This window comes from Pelmatolapia mariae, linkage group LG14 (genome assembly GCF_036321145.2).
Source record: "Pelmatolapia mariae isolate MD_Pm_ZW linkage group LG14, Pm_UMD_F_2, whole genome shotgun sequence".
Lineage (NCBI taxonomy): Eukaryota > Metazoa > Chordata > Actinopteri > Cichliformes > Cichlidae > Pelmatolapia > Pelmatolapia mariae.
Window position 1 is genome coordinate 30476389 of NC_086239.1, and position 27320 is coordinate 30503708.

Here is a 27320-nt window from a genome sequence, read left to right on the forward strand (position 1 = left end):
AGGACCTGGCGTAGGAGGACATTATGAGGACATTATACTGCCACTGCTTTATCGAAATTTAAAACAAATGTCCTCATATGTGGATCTCATTTTTCTCAGAAACAAAAATCAGGTAAAAAAAACAAACACACAACAAAAAAAAAAATCTGGTATTTTTTTTTTACATTCATCAGGTCCTAATCAACCCAAATAGCAAAGAGAAATTAAAAATGCATGCCATGAAAGAGTTCGGGTCTTAGGAGGTTAACCTTCCTGAATATCTTAAAGATCCTAATTTTAATTTCCTTTGTCCTGAGACAATACACAAAAGGATTTACAAGAGATGGACCGAGGATGATGCCAATTAATGAACCTTGGCGTTCTTCAAGAGTCAATACCACACCAAACCTGGTCAAAATAACAATGATAAAAAGGGGACAGTATAAACATATTACACAAATCAGGTGACTCACAAGAGTGCTTCCCATTTTCTTTCTTTCATTATTTGATAATATTTTCACAAAAAATAAGATCCCACAATATGAAAGACAAATGAAAGTGAATGTGAAAAATGACACAAAAAATGATATAATGGCAACTTGGTTGAAATATTTCTCTGGGTTAACACAAGTGGTTCGCATTACTGCAGCATAGTCACAGAAAGTGTACCTAAGCCTTGAACTGCAGTGAGGGAGCGGTACAAGTGTTACAAGTGTAAAAAGCGCAAAACTACAGGCAACAATCCACAGAATGTATGTAAATACTAGTATACATGTATTTGTTAAATAACTATGATACTGAAGAGGATAAATTATAGCAATTAATCGATCAAATGCCATAATTGTTAAAGAAAACAACTCCATTGTTGCTCCCAACTGGAAAACATACATTTGAATTAGGCACTCCACATATGATATGGTATTAACACCAGCAAGTAGAACCCCGATCATTGTTGGAGTGGAACTAGAGGTATAGAAAATGTCAACAACAGCAAGATTGCAAATCAGAAGATACATTGGTTTATGTAACTGCTTGTCAGAAACAATGACGATGATATTGACCAAACTTGCAAAAACAGCTAGTAAATAGGTTATCAGCATAACCACACCAACTGCTACAGGCCTTTTGACTGTGTCAAAACCACCTATAATAAAATGTGTTAGTTTGATTGAAGCATTCTGTAAAGACATATTTAAGAAATATTAAATTACAAAAAGTTTCAAGATGCAGTTGAAGAAGTAACAATATAGCACATACAGTTGTTTAAAAAACAGTTATAACATTTCTAAACCCAAACAGCACTGTTTAGGTTAACAGTGCTCTCACACATTAAGTCTCATAACAACAGGAAGCTTTAACTTGGAAGCTTCCTCATCCAATCACGCTGGATATCATTCCTCTGTATTTACATGTCTCCAGAGACTGCAGATCACTTAGACTTAGAAATTAGAACTTTTTATTCTCATTGTACAGTTGCTTGCACAGTAAAATTAGGTAGCAAGACCACAAAGGTTCAAAAGTAAAGAAAACAACATACAAGAAAGAAAAAGATGATGTTTGGGTTACAGTAAGCATTGTGGGGGTGTGTACAAGGGCATCGTAATAAAATATAATAAAAAATAAGTAAGGGTGGAAGAGTTATGGTTGTTAAGTATAGGGATGTTAATTGCACATCTGCTGAACTAAAGCTGTTCTTTAGTCTCTTGGTTTTGCACCTGATGGATCTGAACCCTTTTCTGGAGGGCAGGATGTTAAATAGATGGTGGTTAGGGCGGAGGTGGTCTTTTACAATTTCCCTGGTTCTGGAATGAAATCTACAGCTGGCAATGGAATACAGGGAGGACAGTGGACAGCCGATCACCTTCTCTGCAGTTCTGATGACCCTCTGGAGCCTCTTCTTATCCGCTGTTGTGCAGCCAGCGTATCACATGGGGATGGCGTGTAACAGCACACTCTCGATTGTAGCTTGATAGGAGGACACTAGTAGGTCAATCTGCAGCCTGTTCCAACTCAGAACCCTCAAGAAATGGAGGCGGTGCTGGGCTTTCAGTACCGGGCTGATGTGTTTTTTAATCCAGGATAGGTCCTCGGAAATGTGGGTACTGAGGAACTCAAAGGAAGACAACCTCTCCACAAAGTCGCCTTTTATGGAGAGGGGAGGGGATCAGTTTTTATCTTGTGGAAGTCCATGACCACTTCCTTGGTTTTCCTGGTGTTGAGGGTCAGGTTATTTTGGTCACACCAGTCTGTCAGACGTTGGATCTCATCGTTGGTGATGAGTCCCATCAGAGTGTTGTCGTCTGCAAATTTGATTATGATGTTGCAGGGATGCGTAGGGGTGCAGTCACTGGTGTAGATGGTGTATAGGAGAGGACTCAGTACACATTCCTATAGTGAGCCGGTGCTGAGTGACAGGGAGGATTACCTCTGGTTGCCAACCTTGACGGATTGTGATCGGTCTGTAAGAAAGTTTTTGATCCATGCACATGTAGCCTAAGTTCTTATATACTTATATACCAGCTATAAGGATGTCTGGCATGATGGTGTTAAAAGCCGAGCTGAAATCAAAGAGCATCCTTACTGAGGTCCCAGGATTCTCCAGGTGATGCAGAGCAGAGTGGAGGGCAGTGGAAATTGCATCCTCGGTGGACCTGTTGGCCTCATAGGCAAACTGGTGGGGGTCGAAGCTGGGTGGGAGGCAGTCCTTTAGGTGCTTTAGTTGCAAAGGGCTTCTCAAAGCCCTTTGCAACCACTGGAGTCAGTGCAATGGGTCTGTAGTCATTGTAGTGCAATGATGGTGGTGGACTTGGGGACTAGGACTATTCTTGCTGATTTCAGTTAGTGAAGGACAGTGGCATGTGACAGGGAGAGGTTGTAGATGAGGATGGATTAGAAATCATTAATAATTTCAAATTCTACTAATTCTACTTACATACTTTGGCACAAAATGCCACAGGGCTTCATCAGAACCAATGAATTATAATATAGACAGACTTTATGAACAGTAGAACAATTTTTGGAGCAATTTTTAAGCACAAAATTAATTGTGATTAAATAAAACATATGCATGCCTTATACTGAGGAGATGCAGCCTATTATGCATAAATTAAGCAGATAAATGCATTGGTATAGCACTCTTCTGCTCTGAGCATGTTCATATTTACTAACACACTTTCATACAGCACTTAAAGCCTTTTTAACCATTCTAAATAAACTGGTCTATCTCTTGAATAGGTTCTGAGCCACAATTTAACATTTGAACTGGTATTTGTGTAGAAACGCATAAATGTGTTGTGGATAAATGTATGCATCACAAAATATTTTTATTTTTAGGAATAATGTTAGTATTTTTATTATTTTTTAATATAAGTAAATTTAAAAAAAATCTTTTCATTTCATTTGAAATATATAAAATTATACCAAAATACAAATAGATTTAATCTTTTGTCCAACTAAACTTTCTTACAAAACAAGACACAACTTTCACTGTGTTACCTCTTACGTTTGCTCATTAGGTTAATGACTTTTTTGTTTACAAAGGGCTGACAGGAAAGATGTGTCATACTCACCCCTCTTGAGTGAATTATAATCAGTACCTAGCTCCAGTAATGAACCTCAAAGAGCTTTGTGACACAATACTTGTGTCTTTTATTTCTGTATTTGATATATAGATATATCAACATTATGGCTTGATAAATTTGGGCCCACATTATTACACATCTGAATTGAAAACCACTCATTTGTTTGTGCTGTGAAGAACAAGATGAGACCAAGATTGCCACCAGGAGAATTACTCCCCAGAAAATTTTCTGTATGTGAACCATCTTGTTGTCCTTTGTGCTTTTGTTAAAGAAGCTTAATCTAATGATTGCACAATTTATTAAAGAGCAGCTGCCTGAACCCTATTCTGACAAAAGTCAATAATCTACAATAGTGTTATATCCTCACTTCGTATGGATACTCTGAAAAACAGTCTCAAATCAGAAGTACTTGACTCCCTGGTATAACTCTCAAATGCGTACCTTAAAGTAGATCACTCCAAAATTTGAGTGTAAATATAATCTCACAAATTTAGAATTTCATTTAGCCTGTAAAGAGTTTGCCGCTCTATAAGAAAGCCCTCTGTAAAGCAAGGGCATCCTACTATTCATCATATTGAAGAAAATAACAACAACCCTAGGTTTCTCTTCAGCACTGTAGCCAGGCTGAAGAGTCACAATTCCTCCAAACTGAAAACTTGAGTCTGAGCGTCTGAGTGCAAGTAACTTTATGACACCAGTTTATGTGTATATAGGGACCTCTCGAGGAACGCAGTGTTGTGGAAATGTATTTCCACTGAATTGGGCATCTCAGGTTTTTAAACACTGAAATAAATTGTTGTTAGACATAAAAGTCATGGGCATGTGTGAAGTTTTGGTTTATATACTAAAAATTAATACATTGGTTGTTATCTAACATGATATTAATATTATATTAAATTCACTTGTCAGCTGCAAAATAATGTGAAATGCAGACTGAGTTCCATACAGGAGGTTTGTATTAAGACATCATATGAAACTCAAAATACATATTTCCATTCAAGAATGCATGAAATATATATAATTGAAAATGACAGGGAACATCTAGAAAATGTAGAGCAGTCACAAAAAATGGCACACGGGAAGAGCACAGCAGCCACCACAACACAAATTTTGGGTCATTTATTTGGTCCAGCTAGTGGTCAGTGCAGCGCTTGCAGTGCATGCTGTGTCCAATGTGAAAGTGTCATGGTTTTGGGTCATTTTGACCCAACATTTTGAGTTTCTTGTGTGTGGATGTCATTTTGTAATATGGTTTGTTATTGTAGGTTCATTTGGTAATCCTGATGATAGCTTTTGTACATTTAGGCTTCCCCTGTGTTTCATTCCCATGTTTCCCCAGCCCGTCGTGTCTCTCTCTCGTGCTCCCACGTGTTCCCTCGCTCCCTTTCATCTGCCTTTCCTCCACTCCTCTGTCAAACTCATATCTCAGTCTTGTGTTCCTTCATTTCCTGTTGTATTGTGAAGGTCTTATGTTCCATATTCAGTGTGTTCAGTTCTGTTTCCCTGGTCTCATCATGTCTAATTTGTCACAGCTGCGTTCCTCATGTGTTTTCTGTTCCCTCGTCGTTGTACGATGTATTTAAGCCTCTGTCTCCCTCAGTCCAGTGTTGCATTCTCCCTCATTCCCCGTTGTGTGTTCTGCCTACCTGCCTGGTTAGTTTCATGTGCATTCCAAGTTTAGTTAGTTTTGTATTTCTTGATGTTCAGCAATAAAGCTGCCTTTTGAATTTATGTTCGCCTCTGTGAGTCTGCGTTTGGGTCCTCTCCTGCCTGCTTCACACGGCCAGCACATGACAGAAAGGGCCTTAAGAATGACATTACATGCAAAATACTTCTGTACTCTGTACTGTTGTTTGACTGCTTTGCAAAGGTAAATAAAACTCAAAGGCAGCTTGATTATGTGCACCTTGATTTTCATTAGAATACTTCAACTCCATCCTTCCATTTCTTTCCATTTGCTATCTATAAGCTGTGGAAAGTCTGAAGCCTATCCCAGCCACAATAGGGCGAAGAATCCCCTGGGCTGGTTCCCAGTCAAAGTGGCTGACACACAGAGAAAGACAACTGCATATCCATGTTCATATTTGTGGATAATTTAGAATCAACAATCAACTCTCCATGCAAGCTTTCTTGACTGTGGGAGAAAGCTGCAGTACCAAAACGAATCCCCCCCCCTCCCCAGGCACAGGGAAAAGTTTACCCAGAAAGACCCCAGACAGCTGGGCGTAAATTGAATTTAAATGGCTTAGTCACAACATGTACTGCCCACTTGACAACATTTTTTTTTTTATTCTTATGACTTTGCTTGTTTTTATTCTGACTGTGCAGCATGAATTTATTTTTCTGAAAACACAAAAACAAATGCCATGACCGTGAAGCCTGTTAGTCAATAAAATAGCCACATGTGATCGTGCTTTGCAAAAAAGGTACTTGCACTCATCTATCCATACCATGCATGCCTATGATTACTTAACCTACCAGAGATTTGCTTGAATACAGCTGCAAGCTGTGACCTAAGGGGTTCAGCTGGACATGAGCAATAACTAAATAACAATTAAACCATGCCATGGCATTCTTAAAGATGTAGGCCTAGGCACAATTAAGTGGGATTTGGGCATGGAATTTACAGTGTGTTTGCTACCTGTGCCCAAGCAGAGATCCCCAATGCTTCCTCAACAACATGTCCTTCTGTAAACATTTTTTAAGTAATTTACAAATTTGTTGAAAAAAACTGTCTCAAATTCTCCAATTAAAATATAGATAAAATTACACATTTTCAAAAGCCTGATGTGTGCAAATAAGAGAGGCTGTGTACAAAGCATTAAAAATCTGTCACAAAGGTGACTTTGTGTCTGACGTCATTGCATATCTATGTGTAGACTTTTCCTTTTCAGGGGTGCAAAATTATGGGACGAGACTGTATAGAAACATGACTTACAAAGGTCTGTGGGAGGGAATTTAATGCATATTAGGCAGAATTTAGAGCCAAAAACATGTGCCTTATTTTTTCAGTGTAGCTGTAAAAGTTGCTGCTAGCAGGGCTCAGTTATTTGGAATGAGAGGGGGATGTTACCAACACAAGCAAGCATTTTCTTTTACTGGGAGCCAAGTTACTTGTGTCATTTTTTTTCCAGGTGTGCCCACACAGAGCAACATTTTTTGTTTTATGTCTATCTCATATAGGATAATTTAACAAACCAAACTGAAATGTCTGTCAAAATGTAGCAGTCCACTCTCTCTAAACTATGTTAGGCTGGTGTTGGAGCCGTTCATTCATTTTGATCATTTTTGAAATGTAATAAAAACTTCTTGCTGCTTTCAAGTACTATCCTTGGGTTCCAAACACCTGATCAGATATAACTAAAGGTCTGTAAACAAACAAAATAATTATTGAGGCAGTTCAAATAAATAATTACTAAAGTTGATTAGTTTGTTTAATTAAGTATGAATATTTACAGCATAGCAGGAAAAATGCATAGTGTTGCTCACAGATACAGTTTCACTGAATATTAAAAAACAATCAAAATCTTTTTTTTCCCTAAATTTTGTGTAAACTGAATTGAATAGTTAAGGTAAGGCAAATATCTTGTGTAAAACCCACAAAATAGAATAATTCTCACTTCTGTCTCAGTCCAGGTGAATGGCGTTTCAAACATTTTGTGACAAAATGTCCAGAAAATATGCACCAATGTAAGGTAAGGCTATTACTGTTTTCATCCTTAAAAATGCACACTCAGTTCACAAGATTTTAGTCAGATGTGTGAAACTTTTTCAAAATCTTAAGGAGCTTTTGTTTAATTTCTTTCGTTCTAAGACAGTACACAAAAGGATTTATAAGACATGCACCGAGGACTGCACCAATTATTAAACCTTGGCGTTCCTCAAGAGTTAATACCACGCCAAACCTGGTGAAGATAATGCGCACAAACGCAGGACAGTAATGAACAATTACACAAATTAAGTGACTCACAAGAGTGCTCCCCATTTTCTTTTTTTCATTATTTGAAAGTAATTTCACATAAAGTAAGATTCCACAATATGAAAGACAAATGAAAACAAAAGTGAAAAAGAAAATAAAAAATACTATAGTGGCAACTTCATTGAAATATTTCTCTGGATTAACACAGGTTGTTCCTATTACAGCAGCAAATTCGCAGAAGCTGTACTTCAACTTGGAGCTGCAGTGTGGGAGGGGGACAACTGTTGCAGGCATATAACACACAAAACACCAGGCAATGAACCACAGGATAAATGTAAGAACAAGAACGTGTGTTTGTTAAATAACTTTGATACTGAAAAGGATAAATTATTGCAATGAATCTATCCAATGCCATAACTGCTAAAACAAACGACTCCATTGCTGTTCCCAAATTGAAAACACACATTTGAATTAAACACTCCACATAGGATATAGTATTAACACCTGCAAGTAGAACCCCAATCATTGTTGGACTGGAACTGGAGGTGTACATTATATCAACAACAGCAAGGTTGCAAATCAGAAGATACATTGGTTTATGTAATCTCTTGTCAGAAATAATAAACATGATATTTGCCATATTGGCAAGAACAGCAAGAAGATAGATTATTAGTATAACCACACCAACAGCAATAGGTCTACTGAGTGTGTCAAAACCACCTATAATAAAGTGTGTTACATTGATTGAACTATTCTGTAAAGACATATACAGTTGGGAAGTTAAGAAGAAGAAGGGGAAAAAAGCAAAGCAAATATGGATAAAGTATGTTGTAAATCTTCTTTATCTGATTTTACAAACATATCTGAGCTCAGTCAAACAACTGTTTTTACTGGGCAATATTTAAACTTCTCATTTTAAGACTTGTAAGAAAAGTAAGTTTTGATTGGACAGCTCCTTCTTCCAATCAAATTAGACATAAGAATATGAAATGTCTATATTGCATCAGATAGCGCAAAAAAAATGATGTCATCCCCTCGATGGAAGGATAAAGGTGGATTGGAAGTAAATGCTCACATTCTTACAATAACCTGCATTTATTTGTTTTCAGCTGACTTTTATGGGCAGAAATCTGTGCCATCAGAAACTGAATTTGAATAAGTTAAATTTGAATCTCAATTGTAACTTGAATAAATGCTTTTGAAAACTGAATTTGAATTAGTCTAATTTGAAATTGAATTTATGGCTTAAAAATGATCATCACTAAATTGAAATTGAATTTTATATATTGAAAATGAATTCATTTGCTTTGAAACTGCATTTTATCCTTTAAAAATTCAGCTCTCAAATAATTTCAGTTTCACTCTCACCATTCAGTTTCAGTTCTACAATTCAATTTCAGTTCCAAAATTCAGTTTTTTGGAACTTACTTCCGGTTCCGGTTCAAGCGCAGATTAATAGAACTACGTTTTACCAGCGGGCCGAAAGTGTTACTGACGGGATTCTACAGCATCTTGAGCTCAATTAAGACTTCAGAAGTCATTCGTCATGTCGAATGACCAGCGGATAAACTCTCAGGTTGGTAATAAATGTATTACATGTATAAGAACAAGCGTCATGTTAACAATTGATAGCCGTACACTAACTTTTATGCTTATTGTAGCTGTTAGCTAAAAACGCTAATTTAGCCTAGTTTGCCCTGGATTCAGCTTTAACAAATATGATCGACTGTTTCTAGTAGAAATCCAAAGTTGTTATCTTGTACCCTGTCAGAGCCCTGTATGCTTGCAGAGACCCCTACAGTAGGGAAACATGCAAAACGGTGTCCAAACCTGTGTATTTTAGCTTTATTTATGTCTCACACAGCATCCCAACTCTTTAGCTAACTTAATAACTTCAGCTAAAGTGAATAGTTAGTCTAATTCATTAGTGCAGCATTACTGGATCACCTCAGTTTGAAGTGATATGATATGTGACTATCACTGTGTTTAACTACCATAATAATTCTTAGGGTACTGAGTGCATGCTTAGTTTTTTTTTTTTTTGTTTGTTTGTTTTTTTTTTTTTTTTTTTTTTTTTTAAAACATACTCCATTACTATGTTTGACAGGCTGAAGTTGTCATGTCACCTCCTAAATCGACCATCTTTTACAGGTGTTTTGTGCCAGAAATGGAGTGTCCACTGAAGACTGAAGATACTGAATCTCTACGCCTTGCCATTGATCCCTCTTGTGCCTTCATCTAGACAAGAGACATTAACTTAACCACTCTCACATGCTCTGTACCTACATCACCTTCCCTGACAGTCGTAGCTTGGCTCATCTGAGGGTGAAATTATAAGAATGTGTTATTTTGCAAAGTGCTCTCTAGGGTTCCTAAATAAAATATGGCATTGAGGTCATTTCTTTTGAATTAATCCCTTCTTCTGAAATACAAGAACCTCTCCTGGTTTTAATGGCACTTTGGATTTCCTTACTTTCTGTTCCACTCCCAACCCCAAACAGATGCTGACACAGTAACATGGAGGGAAAGAAGTTGGAAAGGACTACTACAAATAAACCTAATGCCTAACAATGAAAAATGTAAAATAAGAATAATAATAAAGATAAAAGATGAAGTAACAAGTTTTTAGTTTATTTATTCCAAATGATCATCCAGATGTCTGTGACATGTGATGACAAACACCATAATGGAAGGCCTTTGTCATCACATGCTTAAACTCATATATTTTTGCATATCCTGAACAGGCAGTCAGACATGCTGTAACTGTGGGGTAGAAAACTGCATGAACACCATACGGCAGGGGTCTCAAACTCCAGTCCTCGAGGGCCGCTGTCCTGCAACTTTTCCATGTGTCCCTGTTGCAACACACCTAGTAGGTCATTAGCAAGAGTATAGAACTTGAATGCATGCTGAGTTGGCAATTCAGCCATTTGATTCACGTTACAGCAGCTTATGAGTGAATGGACATGGTGCAATAAAAGTATTTTAGAAGTATATGTTTCCAAATAAGTAAATTTAAGTAAATATATGTGAGTAGGTAGGGGTTAGGGGCTGCCACCTCAGCATGCAGTCAAGTTCTATACTCTTGCTAATGACCTACTAATTGTATTCAGGTGTGTTGCACCAGGGACACATGGAAAAGTTGCATGCATCCCTCGAGGACTGGAGTTTGAGACCCCTGTCATATGGAATATAACAGGTGTGGTTGAACTGCATGAAGAGCTTCTCTTCTCTTCTGGCAGGACAGGAATGTGGCCTTGTCCTGTGAGCCACCGTAAGGATGTACTTGGAGTAGAACTGGACTATCACCGGCCTCAGGCTCTTCACCTTTTCAAAGACAAAGCAGTCATTTAGATAAAATATTAGATATTGTTTACCTGTAAATGCACAAAGAATTTAGAAATGTAATTATTGTCAAGAGTGAAAAAGCACTGATAGTGTAATCTACAGCTGTGGCCAAACCTTTAGAGAATGAGAAGTGATGTTTATTTACAAAGTTTGCTGTTTCAGTGATAGTTGTATATCATATTATATCACTTCAAACAGAGGTGATCCAGTAATGCTGCACTAATGAATTAGACTAACTATTCACTTTAGCTGAAGTTATTAAGTTAGCTAAAGAGTTGGGATGCTGTGTAAGACATAAAGCTCAAATACAAAGGTTTGGACACCGTTTTGCATGTTTCCCTACTGTAGGGGTCTCTGCAAGCATACAGGGCTCTGACAGGGTACAAGATGACAACCTTGGATTTCTACTAGAAACAGTCGATCATATTTGTTTGTCAAAGCTGAATCCAGGGCAAACTAGGCTAAATTAGCGTTTTTAGCTAACAGCTACAATAAGCATAAAAGTTAGTGTACGGCTATCAATTGTTAACATGACGCTTGTTCTTATACATGTAATACATTTATTACCAACCTGAGAGTTTATCCGCTGGTCATTCGACATGACGAATGACTTCTGAAGTCTTAATTGAGCTCAAGATGTTGTAGAATCCCGTCAGTAACACTTTCGACCCGCTGGTAAAACGTAGTTCTATTAATCTGCGCTTGAACCGGAACCGGAAGTAAGTTCCAAAAAACTGAATTTTGGAACTGAAATTGAATTGTAGAACTGAAACTGAATGGTGAGAGTGAAACTGAAATTATTCGAGAGCTGAATTTTTAAAGGATAAAATGCAGTTTCAAAGCAAATGAATTCATTTTCAATATATAAAATTCAATTTCAATTTAGTGATGATCATTTTCAAACCATAAATTCAATTTCAAATTAGACTAATTCAAATTCAGTTTTCAAAAGCATTTATTCAAGTTACAATTCAGATTCGAATTTAACTTATTCAAATTCAGTTTCTGATGGCACAGATTTCTGCCCATAGACTTTGCCACACCATTTGGAACAATTAAGAAAACAAAAGCAAAAAATTAAAGAAAGCTCGCTCCATGTTAAATTTGTCCCACTACATCTATTTAATGCTTGTCTTCATGAAGGGGCTAATATTAGCAGGTAGCTCAGGCATTTCATTCCATTTTCTGGGGAAGAAAAAAATGTTACATAACTTTCAAGTAGCTTTTATAATGAAACTTGGGTCTATGAAGACCCTTGATGGTGTACTACAGTAGCTATATCTTTTTGCCAGTAAACACTGTTACAGTGTAGCTATGTTCTGGAAATGTTACAGACACAGAAGTTGGAGAGCAAACTTTATGAAGGAAAGTAACTTGTGTCACATTGACATGACTATCAAAGAATGTACTCAAGGCCAGTGTGGCTGTGTCCCAATTCAGCGGTACCATTGGTAGTAGTGATGGGTCGGTCGCGAACGAAATGGCTCTTAGAGCCGGATCTTTGACGTGAACGACGGGAGCCGGCTCCTTATCGCGAGCCGTGTTTTTTTTTTTCCCCCCTCTCTCTTTCTCTCACCCTCTCTCTCGCACTTTTTTTCCGCTTCACTCCGCACGCGAGCCTTGTGCTTGCGCTGGGAAGAGGGGGGAGGGGCGATAGTTACACTGGCAGTAGCACAGGAACAGAGCAAGAGGGAGAGACAGAGAAAGAGAGCCAGGGACAACAACGTCACATTAAGAAGGTATAGTAATCATCCGCAACTATTTTCAGTTGCAGATGATAAATGATACAGAAAGTTTATTCATGCAGGCCCATATGACAGAGAATGTGCATCTTCTTTTTGTTTTCATATTTTAATTTATATTTAATTGTGTTGTGGTTTGCAGTGTTTTGTGTTGTTTCACTTTAAATTTGTTTAAAATGAAAAAGCTGAAAATTTAAATAGTTAAAAGTTGAAATGTGAATAGTTGGTTTTTGTATTATATGATTTATTTATTACATTTTATGTGGAGTGAATAAATAAAAGTATTTACGGTGGTCCCTACAGACGAAGCACGTACAAACCCCGAAGCACGTACAAACCCCGAAGCACGTACAAACCCCGAAGCACGTACAAACCCCGAAGCACGTACAAACTCCAAAACACATACAAAAGACAACAGAAGTGCTCCAGGATGCTAGGGCCCAGTGTTGAGCTTTTGTTACCTAGTGGCTACACAAGCCAGCAAGTACCAACGACCGGATTTGGTCTGTGGTAGTAACAGGTAAATGAACATTTTTTTTGAATTATTTGAATATATATATGAGTGCTTGTGTATAAATACACATATGCTTTCAATTGTGTAATTTAAGTGATCTAGGTAGCTCTGTTTTGAAGTTCAGTTAACGCTAGAAATGTGCTTTTTGGAGTTTGTATGTGCTTTGTCTCTAGGGGCCACCGCATATATTTATATATAAACATATAAATAAAAGCACTTTTTTTTTACATTAGTAATTCCTTTTGTGCATAATTTTATATTGTTGTTAATAATAAATTAATTAAAGCAACAAAACAACCTAAAGAGCCGGCTCTTTTTAGTGAGTCGAAAGAGCCGGTTCCCTAAAAAGAGCCGGAAATCCCATCACTACAGAGCAGGGGAGAGCCGAGCTGGAACAAACCACTTTGGGAGGGGGGAGGGGTTATCTATACTTCTGTTGTTAAAATGTTCCATCTCAATTACGTACTGTATGCTTTTTATATTTTTAGTAGTGTGTCCCACAAACAGCAAATATTGTCAAAAAAAGTAAGAAATCTTTGCCCCTGGCACCGACCCAGCTGTATAGAAACTCCATCATGCTAGCTAGTACGCAGTACGAGTTATTGAAACTGACTGTAAAAAGTCAGCATAACAAAAATAAAATACACCTAAACTTGGTTTATATCTGACTCAGACTGCAGGTCACAACTTCTTACCTGAAGTTCAGTTCACCTGATACTTGGACCGGCGGCTGCCTCGGGTCTCTCCTCCTCCTGCCTCCCCTCTCCCTCATCCACCTGCTGGCCTCCACCACTTGCTAATGTTACTGAATCTGTGGAAGCTCCACCATAGCCACCACCAAACAACTGAGGTTTTTTTTTTTTTTTTTTAAAAACACACCGGCCAGCATCTGTGTCACGGCTCGGGGCAGCGGCCGTGTGATGAGAGGAAAGGAGGACTCAAATGCAGCACTTATTAGGATGTGAGGGTGGTTTATTAAGAATACCGAACATAAAGTGGGGATGGCAAAACAGAACTAAGGATGAACTAAACTGGGAGAAACTAAACCATAGAGCAGCAAACCTGAACATGAAGGGAGGACACCAGGGAGCTCACGAAGTAATGTAGAGTACGCAGGGTAACACAGTGGATGAACACAGACGACGCGACAAGGAGCACAGGCAGACACGCAGTATAAATACACACACCAGGCAATTAGGAAATGGCAGACAGGCGGGGACACAGCTGGAACTAATGGACATAACGAGACACAAACCTACAAAGTAAAACAGGAAACACACAGACTGTTTTACACAACCAACTGGGGACACGAACAGAACACAGAGGAGAGACACAGGTAGGGATGATAGAAACACACAACTCAACCCCTAAGAACAAATACAAAATTAGAATAAACTAGAAGGCAAGGCAAGTTTATTTATATAGCACAATTCAACAACAAGGTGATTCAAAGTGCTTTACAGAGACATTAAAAACAAAAACAAATAAAAAGCATGATTTGAAATTGATTAAGACAAGCAAACAAACACAAACAAACAAACAAACAAAACAGTATATAAAATGAAAAATCAAAACAGTAGATAAAATCAGGACAGTAGATAAAATCAGTAGTTAAAATGTAAGTTTTGAAATTTAAGCTTAAAAGTGTGGATTTGGTGCTTTATTCAAAAGCAGCTGAGAACAGGTGAGTCTTCAACCTGGATTTAAATAAACTGAGTGTTTCAGCTGATCTGAGGCTTTCTGGGAGTTTGTTCCAGATATATGGAGCATAAAAGCTGAATGCAGCTTCTCCGTGTCTGGTTCTGACTCTGGGAACTGATAAAAAACCGGATCCAGATGACCTGAGGGATCTGGAAGGTTCATACTGGGTCAGGAGGTCACTGATGTATTTTGGTCCTAAACCATTCAGAGCTTTATAGACCAGCATCAGAACTTTAAAGTCTATCCTCTGACGGACAGGCAGCCAGTGTAAAGACCTCAGAGCTGGACTGATGTGGTCCTCTTTTTTGGTCTTAGTGAGGACTCGAGCAGCAGAGTTCTGAATGAGCTGTAGTTGTCTGACTGATTTTTTTAGGTAGACCTGTAAAGATGCTGTTACAGTAATCAAGCCTACTAAAGATGAATGCATGGACTAGTTTTTCCAGGTCCTGTTGAGACATCAGATCTTTTATCCTTGAAATATTCTTGAGGTGATGGTAAGCTGATTTTGTTATTGTCTTAATGTGTTTTTCTAAGTTTAGGTCTGCATCCATCACTACACCCAATTTTTCGCCTGGTTTGTGGTTTTTAGGTGTATAGATTGAAGTTCTCTGGTGACCTGTAATCGTTTTTCTTTGGCTCCAAAGACTATTACTTCAGTTTTGTTTTTGTTTAGCTGGAGAAAATTGTGGCACAACCAGTCATTAATTTCCTCAATGCATTTACCAAGAGCCTGTACAGGGCCTCGGTCTCCTGGTGACATTGTGATATATATTTGTGTGTCATCTGCGTAGCTATGATAGTTTATTTTGTTGTTCTTTATAATCTGTGCCAGTGGGAGCATGTAAATGTTAAACAGAAGGGGTCCCAAGATGGAACCTTGGGGAACTCCACATGTGATACTTGTCTGCTCAGATGTGAAGTTACCTATTGATACAAAGTATTTCCTGTTTTCTAAGTATGTTTTGAACCAGTTTAGTACAGTTCCTGAAAGACCTACCCAGTTCTCCAGTCGTTTGAGTAATATGTTGTGGTCAACTGTATCAAATGCTGCACTGAGATCCAGTAAAACTAAGACTGACATTTTTCCACTGTCTGTATTCAAACATATGTCATTAAACACTTTGGTCAGAGCAGTTTCAGTGCTGTGGTTCTGTCTAAAACCTGACTGGAAGGCATCATAGCAGTTATTCTGTGTTAAGAAGTAATTGAGCTGTTGAGAAACTGCTTTTTCAATGATCTTACTTAAAAATGGGAGATTTGAGATCGGCCTGTAGTTATTCATTTGTGTCTTGTCAAGATTGTCCTTTTTCAGTATAGGTTTTATTACAGCAGTTTTTAGTGATTCTGGAAACACACCTGACATTAAAGAAAAGTTTACGATCTGTAACAGGTCTGACTCCAAAGTCTTTGAGACCTTTTTGAAAAAACTTGTTGGCAGGACATCTAAACAGCAAGATGAGGAGTTCAGTTGGCCTAAGATGTCCTCCAGGTCTTTGCTGTTAATAGGGTGAAACTGTTTGATGGTGTTTAAACAGTTTTTTGGTGGACACAGTACATATCCTGGATCTGCTGTTGATGTACCAATTGCTTGTCTAATCTTTTGGATTTTTTCTGTGAAGAATTTGGCAAAGTCATTGCAGGCCATGGTCGAATGAAGTTCAGCTGCCACTGACACAGGAGGGTTTGTTAGTCTGTCAACTGTAGAAAATAAGACCCGAGCATTATGACTGTTTTTAGTGATGATGTCAGAGAAGTAGGACCTCCTTGCACTCCTCAGCTGTAAATTATAATTGTGAAGTTTCTCTTTATAGATGTCATAATGAACCTGGAGGTTTGTTTTTCTCCATCTGCGCTCAGCTTTCCTACACTCTCTTTTTTCATTTTTCACCAGTGTGGAGTTTCTCCATGGAGACTTTTTCCTTCCAGAGATAACCTTCACCTTAATGGGAGCAATAGTGTCCATTACATTTAACATTTTAGCATTGAAGCTATTGACGAGCTCATTGACTGAACCTCTGGACAGGTCAGGTGTTAATGGGAAGACCTGGTTAAAGATCTCACTACTGTGTTCAGTTATACACCGTTTTGTGATCACTGCTGTTGATATATTTGTGTGGGCTGAGATTTTACTTTCAAAGAAAACACAGTAATGATCAGACAGGCCCACATCAGACACAGTAACCTTTGAAATGCTCAGGCCCTTGGAGATCAGTAGGTCAAGAGTGTGTCCTCTATTATGTGTGGCCTCTGTTACATGCTGAGTCAGCCCAAAGTTGCCCAGAGTGTTACTCAGGTCTTTAGCCCCTTTGTCCTGAGGGTTGTCCACATGGATGTTAAAATCCCCAACAATAATTACACAGTCGAAATCAACACAGATCACAGACAGCAGTTCACTGAGGTCATTAAAAAAGTCTGTGCAGTATTTGGGAGGCCTGTAAACATTAAGAAACACAACTTTGGATGGGGCCTTTAGCTGTAAAGCCACATATTCAAAAGACTGAAAACTTCCAGGAGATAGCTGCTTACATTGAAATGATTCATTAAATAAGACAGCAACCCCTCCTCCTCTCCTGCTCACCCTGGCCTCACTGATAAAACTGTAGTTAGGAGGGGTCGTCTCGATGAGAACAGCTCCACTGTTACTTTGGTCCAACCAAGTTTCAGTTAAAAACATAAAATCAAGGCTGTGCTCAGTGATTAAATCATTAATTAAAAATGTTTTCCCAGCTAAAGATCTAACGTTTAATAAAGCCAACTTAAGTGTTTTAGAGGTATTATTTGCCCCCTCGTGTTTGGGAGCAGTCTGTGGCACACAAGCTATGTTTACTAAAATTAAAATCTTTTAGAGTGCAACTCTCTGTGTTTTGACCAGGCCACACGTCTCCTTCTGTCACCTAAAAGTACAGAAATTTTAAAACCATCTAATAAACAGGGTCCCAGCTTCTCCTGGGAAAAGTCACCACTGCCATAATCCTCGCAGCCCGGACCCTCCACACATCACACATCAGACTGCGGAGACAGAGCATGAAGGTGGTAAGGTGGAACTAAGGGGGGCGAGGCTGGGCAATGTGACTTCGATTGCTCTGTTGAGGGCGGGGCTCGATGGCGAACCTTTGGCTGCTCTGGTGGGGGGTTTATGGCGGACAAAAAGGGATTGGGCCGGGGGGTAGATCTGAGCCCAGCATTGACCCGCTCCATCATCTCCTCAGTGAATTTCAGGTGTGGGGAGGAGGGAGAAAGGGAGGGGGAGGGGGGGTGATGGCCTGTCAGGGGTTTGGGGGACTGGGCATGATTGTGGTCCCTGGTCCTGGTCGTTGGTGTTGTTGAGAGAGTTGGAGGCAAATAGGGACCCCTCTTCTTGCCTCAGATGTCTCTCCTTTCTGAGGCTCTTCCCGGGTTGGGGCAGATGGAGCTCCTCCTCAAGGTTTCTGCTGGGCTTTGTCTGTTCTTGGAGTACTGTTTGTTCCTCTTTATGAGATAACTCCTCGTTTATCTCAGCCTTGGCACCAAGCACAGATGGATGACGTATGGAATAAAACAGGTTGGAGGTGAACAGTTTCACCCCTGACTTGTTAAAATTAAATCCATTTGCTTTAAACAGATGCCTGCGTTCCCAAAAAATATTAAAGTTGTTGATAAAATGCACTGAGTGGTCAGTACATGTTGATATAAGCCATTTATTCAGTGCAAGCAACCTGGTGAATCTCTCGTCTCCTCCTCTGACAGGCGGTACAGGCCCACTGATGAATACAGCTGCATTCAGAGAGTTTACAGTATTTAATAATCCAGTAAAGTCCCGTTTCAGAACCTCCGACTGTTGTTTGGACACATCGTTTGACCCTGTATGCAGAACAATATTTGTCACAGTTGGATATTCATCTGCAATCTGAAGAATTCTCTCCTTCAGGTTGTTGACCATATCCTTAGGAAAGCAGAGGACTTTAGTGTTCTTACCGCACATCCTTTGTACATGTGCGTCCATGTTTCAGAAGAATGATAATAATAAACTTAAAGCGCTGGGTCACCGACCCAGGACCACGACAATCTGGCCAATCCACCACCTTTCATTGTTTATACCGTTACAAAAAAAAAAAAAAAAATCATCAGGCCACTGAGCAAATGCCCGGTATGCCCGATGGCCAATCCAGCTATGGTCATGCCATCAGTTAACCCTTCGCGTGCCAACTGTGGCACGCGTGCCTAGGGTTGCCAACCCCTGCTCCAGGGGATACAGTTGTCACACAACAGGACAGAATATCTTTAAAAAGGTTTTAGAACCAGTATATGAAACTAGTTTGAGTGATTTTAGTCCTATTTTGCCATTTGGAGTTTGCCATAATATATTTTAAATTTTACTGTTTTTATACTGTTGTTCAGCCCTTCTTCACATTGCTGAAAGTGAATGAAAAAAAACAAAAAACAAACATTTCTTAAGGTTTTTATATTGTCATTCTTTTTTATTCAATATCCTATAGTATGACATGATTAAATAACCAAAAAATATGGTTCAATTTTTTAAATATCTTTGAAAAACAGTTAAGTAGTAATATTAGATAAGGGGAGATGCATTTATCACTCTTCTTATATTAGTAATAATTATAATAATAATGTAAGGGAAAGTATTTGCCTTACAAAACATTTGTTGCCACAGCATAGGATACATTCAGGTTGCAGCTTAATAAAGATGTTTCAAAGAGTTATCTGACAATTACTGTCAGCACTAATATTTCATGTAATATATCCATTTGTGAGTTAGTAGCACTTTTTTTTTATAGAAAAAAAATCTATGAAGAAAATTGCAAAATTTCTCCTTTCACATCTTTCTTTTCTTTTCACGGTCTGTTACTATCCTGAAATTTGCTATTTTAGTAGCTGATTCAACAAAAAGATCCCCTTGGTCTCTTGACATGACCCTTGTCGTCTTAGCAGTTTCAGATTTTTCTAATGACAAACTTAACCATTATCACAAAGGACATAAATATTCTTATAGTGATAAAAGTCTGCTCAGACAACATTAATACATTTATTTTGTTATTTTGGTTCAAAATACAGCAATTAGTTTGTTAATTGATATTGTCATACAGTGCTCTCAAATAAACAACAAATAATCACGATAAAACTATCAAAGAATCAGTGAGAGAAAATGCTTGTTCAGTACTTGAATCGTAAACTTGCGGTCTATAGATTTGAATCAAAACTCAAGAGTGAATTGGAACATTTTGTGATTCAGAATCTAATTGTGTAAGAAAATGATCTTCAGCCTATTTGCATTAAATGTGTCTTCTGACCTAAATAGGGTTCAAAAATTCACAAGTCACCAGAGCAAGGTTTCGAATGTGCGTATATGGATATTTTAATATTTGTGCCCATTATATTACAAGTAAGTGTATTCATAGTTCACAAGACTCTAACCAGCTATATAAACCTCCTAGGACCTGGCGTAGGAGGACATTATGAGGACATTATACTGCCAGTGCTTTATCGAAATTTAAAACAAATGTCCTCATATGTGGATCTCATTTTTCTCAGAAACAAAAATCAGGTAAAACAAAAAAACAAACAAAATCTGGTCATTCTTTTTTTTTTTTTTTTTTTTTTTTTTTACATTCATCAGGTCCCAATCAACCCAAATAGCAAAGAGAAATTAAAAATGCATGCCATGAAAGAGTTCGGGTCTTAGGAGGTTAACCTTCCTGAATATCTTAAAGATCCTAATTTTAATTTCCTTTGTCCTGAGACAATACACAAAAGGATTTACAAGAGATGGGCCAAGGATGATTCCAATTAATAAACCTTGGCGTTCTTCAAGAGTCAATATCACACCAAATCTGGTCAAAATAACAATGATAAAAAGGGGACAGTATAAACATATTACACAAATCAGGTGACTCACAAGAGTGCTTCCCATTTTCCTTCTTTCATTATTTGATAATATTTTCACAAAAAATAAGATCCCACAATATGAAAGACAAATGAAAGTGAATGTGAAAAATGACAGAAAAAATGTTATAATGGCAACTTGGTTGAAATATTTCTCTGGGTTAACACAAGTGGTTCGCATTACTGCAGCATAGTCACAGAAAGTGTACCTAAGCCTTGAATTGCAGTGAGGGAGAGGTACAAATGTTACAAGTGTAAAAAGCGCAAAACTACAGGCAACAATCCACAGAATGTATGTAAATACTAGTGTACATGTATTTGTTAAATAATTATGATACTGAAGAGGATAAATTATAGCAATTAATCGATCAAATGCCATAATTGTTAAAGAAAACATCTCCATTATTCCTCCCAACTGGAAAACATACATTTGAATTAGGCACTCCACATATGATATGGTATTAACACCAGCAAGTAGAACCCCGATCATTGTTGGAGTGGAACTAGAGGTATAGAAGATGTCAACAACAGCAAGATTGCAAATCAGAAGATACATTGGTTTATGTAACTGCTTGTCAGAAACAATGACGATGATATTGACCAAACTTGCAAAAACAGCTAGTAAATAGATTATCAGCATAACCACACCAACTGCTACAGGCCTTTTGACTGTGTCAAAACCACCTATAATAAAATGTGTTAGTTTGATTGAAGCATTCTGTAAAGACATATTTAAGAAATATTAAATTACAAAAAGTTTCAAGATGCAGTTGAAGAAGTAACAATATAGCACATACAGTTGTTTAAAAAACAGTTATAACATTTCTAAACCCAAACAGCACTGTTTAGGGTTAACAGTGCTCTCACACATTAAGTCTCATAACAACAGGAAGCTTTAACTTGGAAGCTTCCTCATCCAGTCACGCTGGATATCATTCCTCTGTATTTACATGTCTCCAGAGACTGCAGATCACTTAGACTTAGAAATTAGAACTTTTTATTCTCATTGTACAGTTGCTTGCACAGTAAAATTAGGTAGCAAGACCACAAAGGTTCAAAAGTAAAGAAAACAACATACAAGAAAGAAAAAGATGATGTTTGGGTTACAGTAAGCATTGTGGGGGTGTGTACAAGGGCATCGTAATAAAATATAATAAAAAATAAGTAAGGGTGGAAGAGTTATGGTTGTTAAGTATAGGGATGTTAATTGCACATCTGCTGAAATAGTGCACAGAAAAAAAATGGTAGCGACAGAATGATTGTGTGGGAGAGGTCTGCTCAAACTCTTAATTTGCATTTATGGTTCTGACAACACACGGGTAGAAGCTGTTCTTTAGTCTCTTGGTTTTGCACCTGATGGATCTGAACCCTTTTCTGGAGGGCAGGATGTTAAATAGATGGTGGTTAGGGCGGAGGTGGTCTTTTACAATTTCTCTGATTCTGGAATGAAATCTACAGCTAGCAATGGAATACAGGGAGGACAGTGGACAGCCGATCACCTTCTCTGCAGTTCTGATGACCCTCTGGAGCCTCTTCTTATCCGCTGTTGTGCAGCCAGCGTATCACATGGGGATGGCGTGTAACAGCACACTCTCGATTGTAGCTTGATAGGAGGACACTAGTAGGTCAATCTGCAGCCTGTTCCAACTCAGAACCCTCAAGAAATGGAGGCGGTGCTGGGCTTTCAGTACCAGGCTGATGTGCTTTTTAATCCAGGATAGGTCCTCAGAAATGTGGGTACTGAGGAACTCAAAGGAAGACAACCTCTCCACAAAGTCGCCTTTTATGGAGAGGGGAGAGGATCAGTTTTTATCTTGTGGAAGTCCATGACCACTTCCTTGGTTTTCCTGGTGTTGAGGGTCAGGTTATTTTGGTCACACCAGTCTGTCAGACGTTGGATCTCATCGTTGGTGATGAGTCCCATCAGAGTGTTGTCGTCTGCAAATTTGATGATGATGTTGCAGGGATGCGTAGGGGTGCAGTCACTGGTGTAGATGGTGTATAGGAGAGGACTCAGTACACATTCCTATAGTGAGCCGGTGCTGAGTGACAGGGAGGATTACCTCTGGTTGCCAACCTTGACGGATTGTGATCGGTCTGTAAGAAAGTTTTTGATCCATGCACATGTAGCCTAAGTTCTTATATACTTATATACCAGCTATAAGGATGTCTGGCATGATGGTGTTAAAAGCCGAGCTGAAATCAAAGAGCATCCTTACTGAGGTCCCAGGATTCTCCAGGTGATGCAGAGCAGAGTGGAGGGCAGTGGAAATTGCATCCTCGGTGGACCTGTTGGCCTCATAGGCAAACTGGTGGGGGTCGAAGCTGGGTGGGAGGCAGTCCTTTAGGTGCTTTAGTTGCAAAGGGCTTCTCAAAGCCCTTTGCAACCACTGGAGTCAGTGCAATGGGTCTGTAGTCATTGTAGTGCAATGATGGTGGTGGACTTGGGGACTAGGACTATTCTTGCTGATTTCAGTTAGTGAAGGACAGTGGCATGTGACAGGGAGAGGTTGTAAATGAGGATGGATTAGAAATCATTAATAATTTCAAATTCTACTAATTCTACTTACATACTTTGGCACAAAATGCCACAGGGCTTCATCAGAACCAATGAATTATAATATAGACTGACTTTATGAACAGAACAATTTTTGGAGCAATCTTTAAGCACAAAATTAATTGTGATTAAATAAAACATATGCATGCCTTATACTGAAGAGATGCAGCCTATTATGCATAAATTAAGCAGATAAATGCATTGGTATAGCAGTCTTCTAATGAGTAAATTAAAAAATTAATTTCATTTCATTTAAAATGTGAACATGTACATGTATGAACATGTAGAGCAGGCACAAAAAATGGCACACAGGAAGAGCGCAGCAGCAACCACAACACAAATTTTGGTTCATTTATTTGGTCCAGCTAGTGGTCAGTGCAGTGCTTTCAGTGCATGCCGTGTCTGATGTGAAATGAGTCATGTGTCATGGTTCTGGGTCAGTTTGACCCAGCATTTTGAGTTTCTTGCATTGGTATAGCACTCTTCTACTAAGTAAATTAAAAAATTAATTTAATTTAATTTAAAATATATAAAAAAATATACAAATAGAGTTAATCTTTTGTCCAACTAAACTTTCTTACAAAACAAGACACAACTTTGACTGTGTTACTTCTTAAATTTGCTCATTAGGTTAATGGCTTCTTTGTTTACAAAGGACTGATAGGAAAGATGTGTCATACTCACCCCTCATGAGTGAATTATAATCAGTACCTAGCTCCAGTAATGAACCTCAAAGAGCTTTGTGACACAATACTTGTGTCTTTTATTTCTGTATTTGATAAATAGATATATCAAGATTTGGGCTTGATAAAGTTGGGCCCACATTATTACACATCTGAAGTGAAAACCACTCATTTGTTTGTGCTGTGAAGAATAAGATGAGGAGACCAAGATTGCCACCAGAAGAATTACACCCCAGAAAATATTCTGTATGTGAACCATTCTGTTGTCCTTTGTGTTATTTGTTAAACAAGCTTAATCTAATGAAGGGTTCGGCAACCTTTCTGATGATGAGTGCCATCTAAAATTTCCTTAGAAGTCAATGTGCCATATGATTGCATTAGCAATAAATTTAATAACCCTCTATATTAACAGTTATACACTATATAGAAGAACTTTATAGAATTATATTTGTTTGCAGATGTTGGCAGCTATCAGCGAATAGTTATCAGCTATTTTGAAATATAGAAAAAACGACACATTTTATCCATAGCAAGAACTCCATAACAGCAAATGAACTGTACAACAGAAAATGCAAATGCTATTTATGGTCTCCTCACAACAATGATAAGAAAAATAAACTGGGCCAATATGGCATGTTTGTTAATACAGAGATACACATGTTAATGTGATCTCTGGTCTCCCACTCAGAGACACAGGTCTCCCAGTGTCCAGCATTCAGACGGCTACCTGAGGACATTCTTCGTGTGAGAGAAAATCTGCTCACACAGATATGTAGAGCCAAATACTGTCAATAAGGCCTCTGCAATGCTCTTAAGACAGTTAAAGCTGTCAGGTATTGATGTCCAGCAGGTGAAAATGCAAGCTCCATGAACACACACAGCTGTGGATTCCAGCTGCGTTCGTAGTTCTGCAAACTTTGGCCCCCACAGAGTTGAGCTTTTCAGTTCAATCAGCTTCATTTTGATGTCCTCTGTGTCCAGCCAGTTAATGCGAGACAAATCCAGCTGCTCATTAAAGCTTTCTGGTTTGATTAGAAAAGAAAACATCAGTCCATACACCTGAAATACACCTGAAAGTCCCGAAAACGCATTGTGAATTCTGTCTCGAGTCTTCGGATGTATCCATGTATTTATGTGGTGCCTATGCTGCGCTGAGCGGAAAACTGAAGCATTTGAAGTGTCGGAATGTGGAAATTTCAACATTGCTTGAAACAACTACCAGCTAGCAACGTCCCTCTCACCGGTAGGCTAAGTTATTTTTAGCCAATTACAAGTTGAATCTGGTAGTTGGGGTTGTTAGCTAAGATACCGCCATTAAGAAGCGGCACAACTAATGTGTCTATGCGAGCTAATTTGCGATGTGCACCGCTGGCCCGGCCATTTATTATTATTTTTTTTTTAATGCACCTTCTCAAATTAATTCACTGCGTACTGTGGCCCAGGGCTGGACTGGGACAAAAAAATCGGCCCGGGCATTTTGACTAGAGACCGGCCCACCAGGTATTATAGGAAAACCCATAAAGCCTTTGAATGAAAACAAATGCTGTTGTGACAGTGATGTACACTGTCTTGTTGGTATATGCATGATTTCTATACATTTTATATCAGATAAAACTTTGGTTGTAAGATTCAGGTAATTATTTAATAAAAGCTAGACATTTTAAATGAGAATAAGAAAGAAAAGCATTTCTTTGTGCTCCCCTTTCCCTGTTAATGCCCTACCTGGCGCCCTGGCAAAACTTTGTGTGGCAGGATGAATGTTATTCCTTGGTTCAACCCACTTTCAGCCTGGCGCATTAGTGGGGCGCTAGTATAAATAGTGGCCATTTGAGCGTCCCTGGATCGCTTACCTGTGATCTCCTTTTTCGTCACCTGACTTCCCGTTGGTGTTGCCGAGATTAGTTGCGGGTTACTTCTGAAGCCTCCATCGCGGCTGGTAGGTGTTTACTCATTGTAAGTGTACATTACCTTACTTGGTGGTAAACGGCTATTGTTTGTAGGTCGTAGCTGTAGAAGCCTCCTCTGAGCCATTCTGCTCATGTTTTATGACGCGGCCTACTCGGTACGTGATCAACTTTTGTTACGATCTCTGCCTTTTATTGTTCTTTTATAGTAATTACTTATTGTGCTTTGCAGGAAGTGTGGGCCTTAGTTTTACACCACGCTACGCAAGCTGAAGTGCTGCTGCTTTGCTTTGCTGTGCTTATACCGTCTGTTCCCGTTGCGAGATTTCTTTCCCTGCTGCTGCCAGCTTTTACAGTGGACGGCGGCGTGGACAGCGGCCATATGCATGCCGGTTATCGGAGTTAGCTGGAGTGCATATTGATTGACCGTTAACTTGTAGTCGTGTAGACGGCAAGTTGGAGCAATACGGCGATTCCGTTTGCTCCAGATTTTAGAGTTTTATCCAGATTGTATGTTGTTTTACTGTTTTTGATTTGTAGTTTGGAATTTTGTTACGCCACTGGTGGGAGGCCCTTTTTCTAGCTGTAGATCACCAGTGTGGTCCTGCAGTTGGGTTATCCCCCAGCGCTACATATTAGTTTTGTTGCAATATATTAAAATTTTCTTTGTTTCTTTTATTCAGATGCGGCGCGCCGACATGGAGGAGACTAGGGTGCCTTGGTGGTGGGAGCCTTTGAGTGTACACACCTGCCTTGTTTAGTTTATTAGTGTGAGTGTGTGCTGCACTGTCTTGGTGTATTTTCTTCTTTTTTTGAGTTTGTGTGTGGCATCCCTGCCCTCCACTGGTAAGCCTCAGCTCTGAATACCTTTTTTAGCATACTTGTACACTGATATTTATGACTGTGCTTTTAAACGTTTTTTTAATTAAACATTATTTTATCATTGAACCTCGTCTCTGTATTGAGTATAACAAACCTAACTGCCTTCTTGGTGATTAGTGTTACCTCCAGTATTCTCTGGGTGAAATTCCCAGGGTGGCGTTGTCTTTTTAAACTGTGAAGCGTACTTACTTTATTTCCACCTTGTGCTGCCACATTTGCAAGACCCACCCCTGCACTGTTACCAGCTGTCAGCTACGTAGAAAAGGATCCTGGTGTTATTTGTCTCTCAGAAACAGTTCATAACTTCCCTTCAATCACTCATGTCACCTTAAAGGTAAACCTGTTTCTCCATCACCTGTTCAGCTCTGATGATTCAGTAAGGACATCTCCTGGTTTCATCTTCATGTTTCCGTCTCACCAGATATTCAAACCGATATCATGACCAGCAGCTTTTACGGCTGTGGCTCCAGCAAACATCAACTGATACTAGAAATTAATATTAAATCAATTCAAACAACAGCTGATCAATCTTAAATGTGCTGCTGTTGTTTAACGCGACATCCGCTGGTTTCCTCTTTCTGGCGCAAAGTGGGCGATAAACAAAGAAGAGAGATGGGACTTGCGTCAGAA

General features: G+C 38.8%; 2 protein-coding genes and 1 pseudogene across 2 annotated transcripts; all 3 read right to left on the reverse strand.

Moving 5' to 3' along the window:
• Positions 1-203: 203 nt before the first annotated feature.
• Positions 204-1169, reverse strand: LOC135932095 (olfactory receptor 2AT4-like). Its single transcript, XM_065471913.1, has one exon. It carries the CDS (start codon positions 1167-1169, stop codon positions 204-206), a length of 966 nt encoding a protein of 321 aa, XP_065327985.1.
• Positions 1170-2124: 955 nt separating this feature from the next.
• LOC134640688 (olfactory receptor 7A42-like) lies at positions 2125-8245 on the reverse strand (annotated as a pseudogene).
• Positions 8246-20428: 12183 nt separating this feature from the next.
• Positions 20429-21394, reverse strand: LOC134641538 (olfactory receptor 5AN1-like). The gene has a single exon (XM_063494013.2). The coding sequence runs from the start codon at positions 21392-21394 to the stop codon at positions 20429-20431; it is 966 nt and encodes a 321-aa protein (XP_063350083.2).
• Between the last annotated feature and the right edge of the window lie 5926 nt (positions 21395-27320).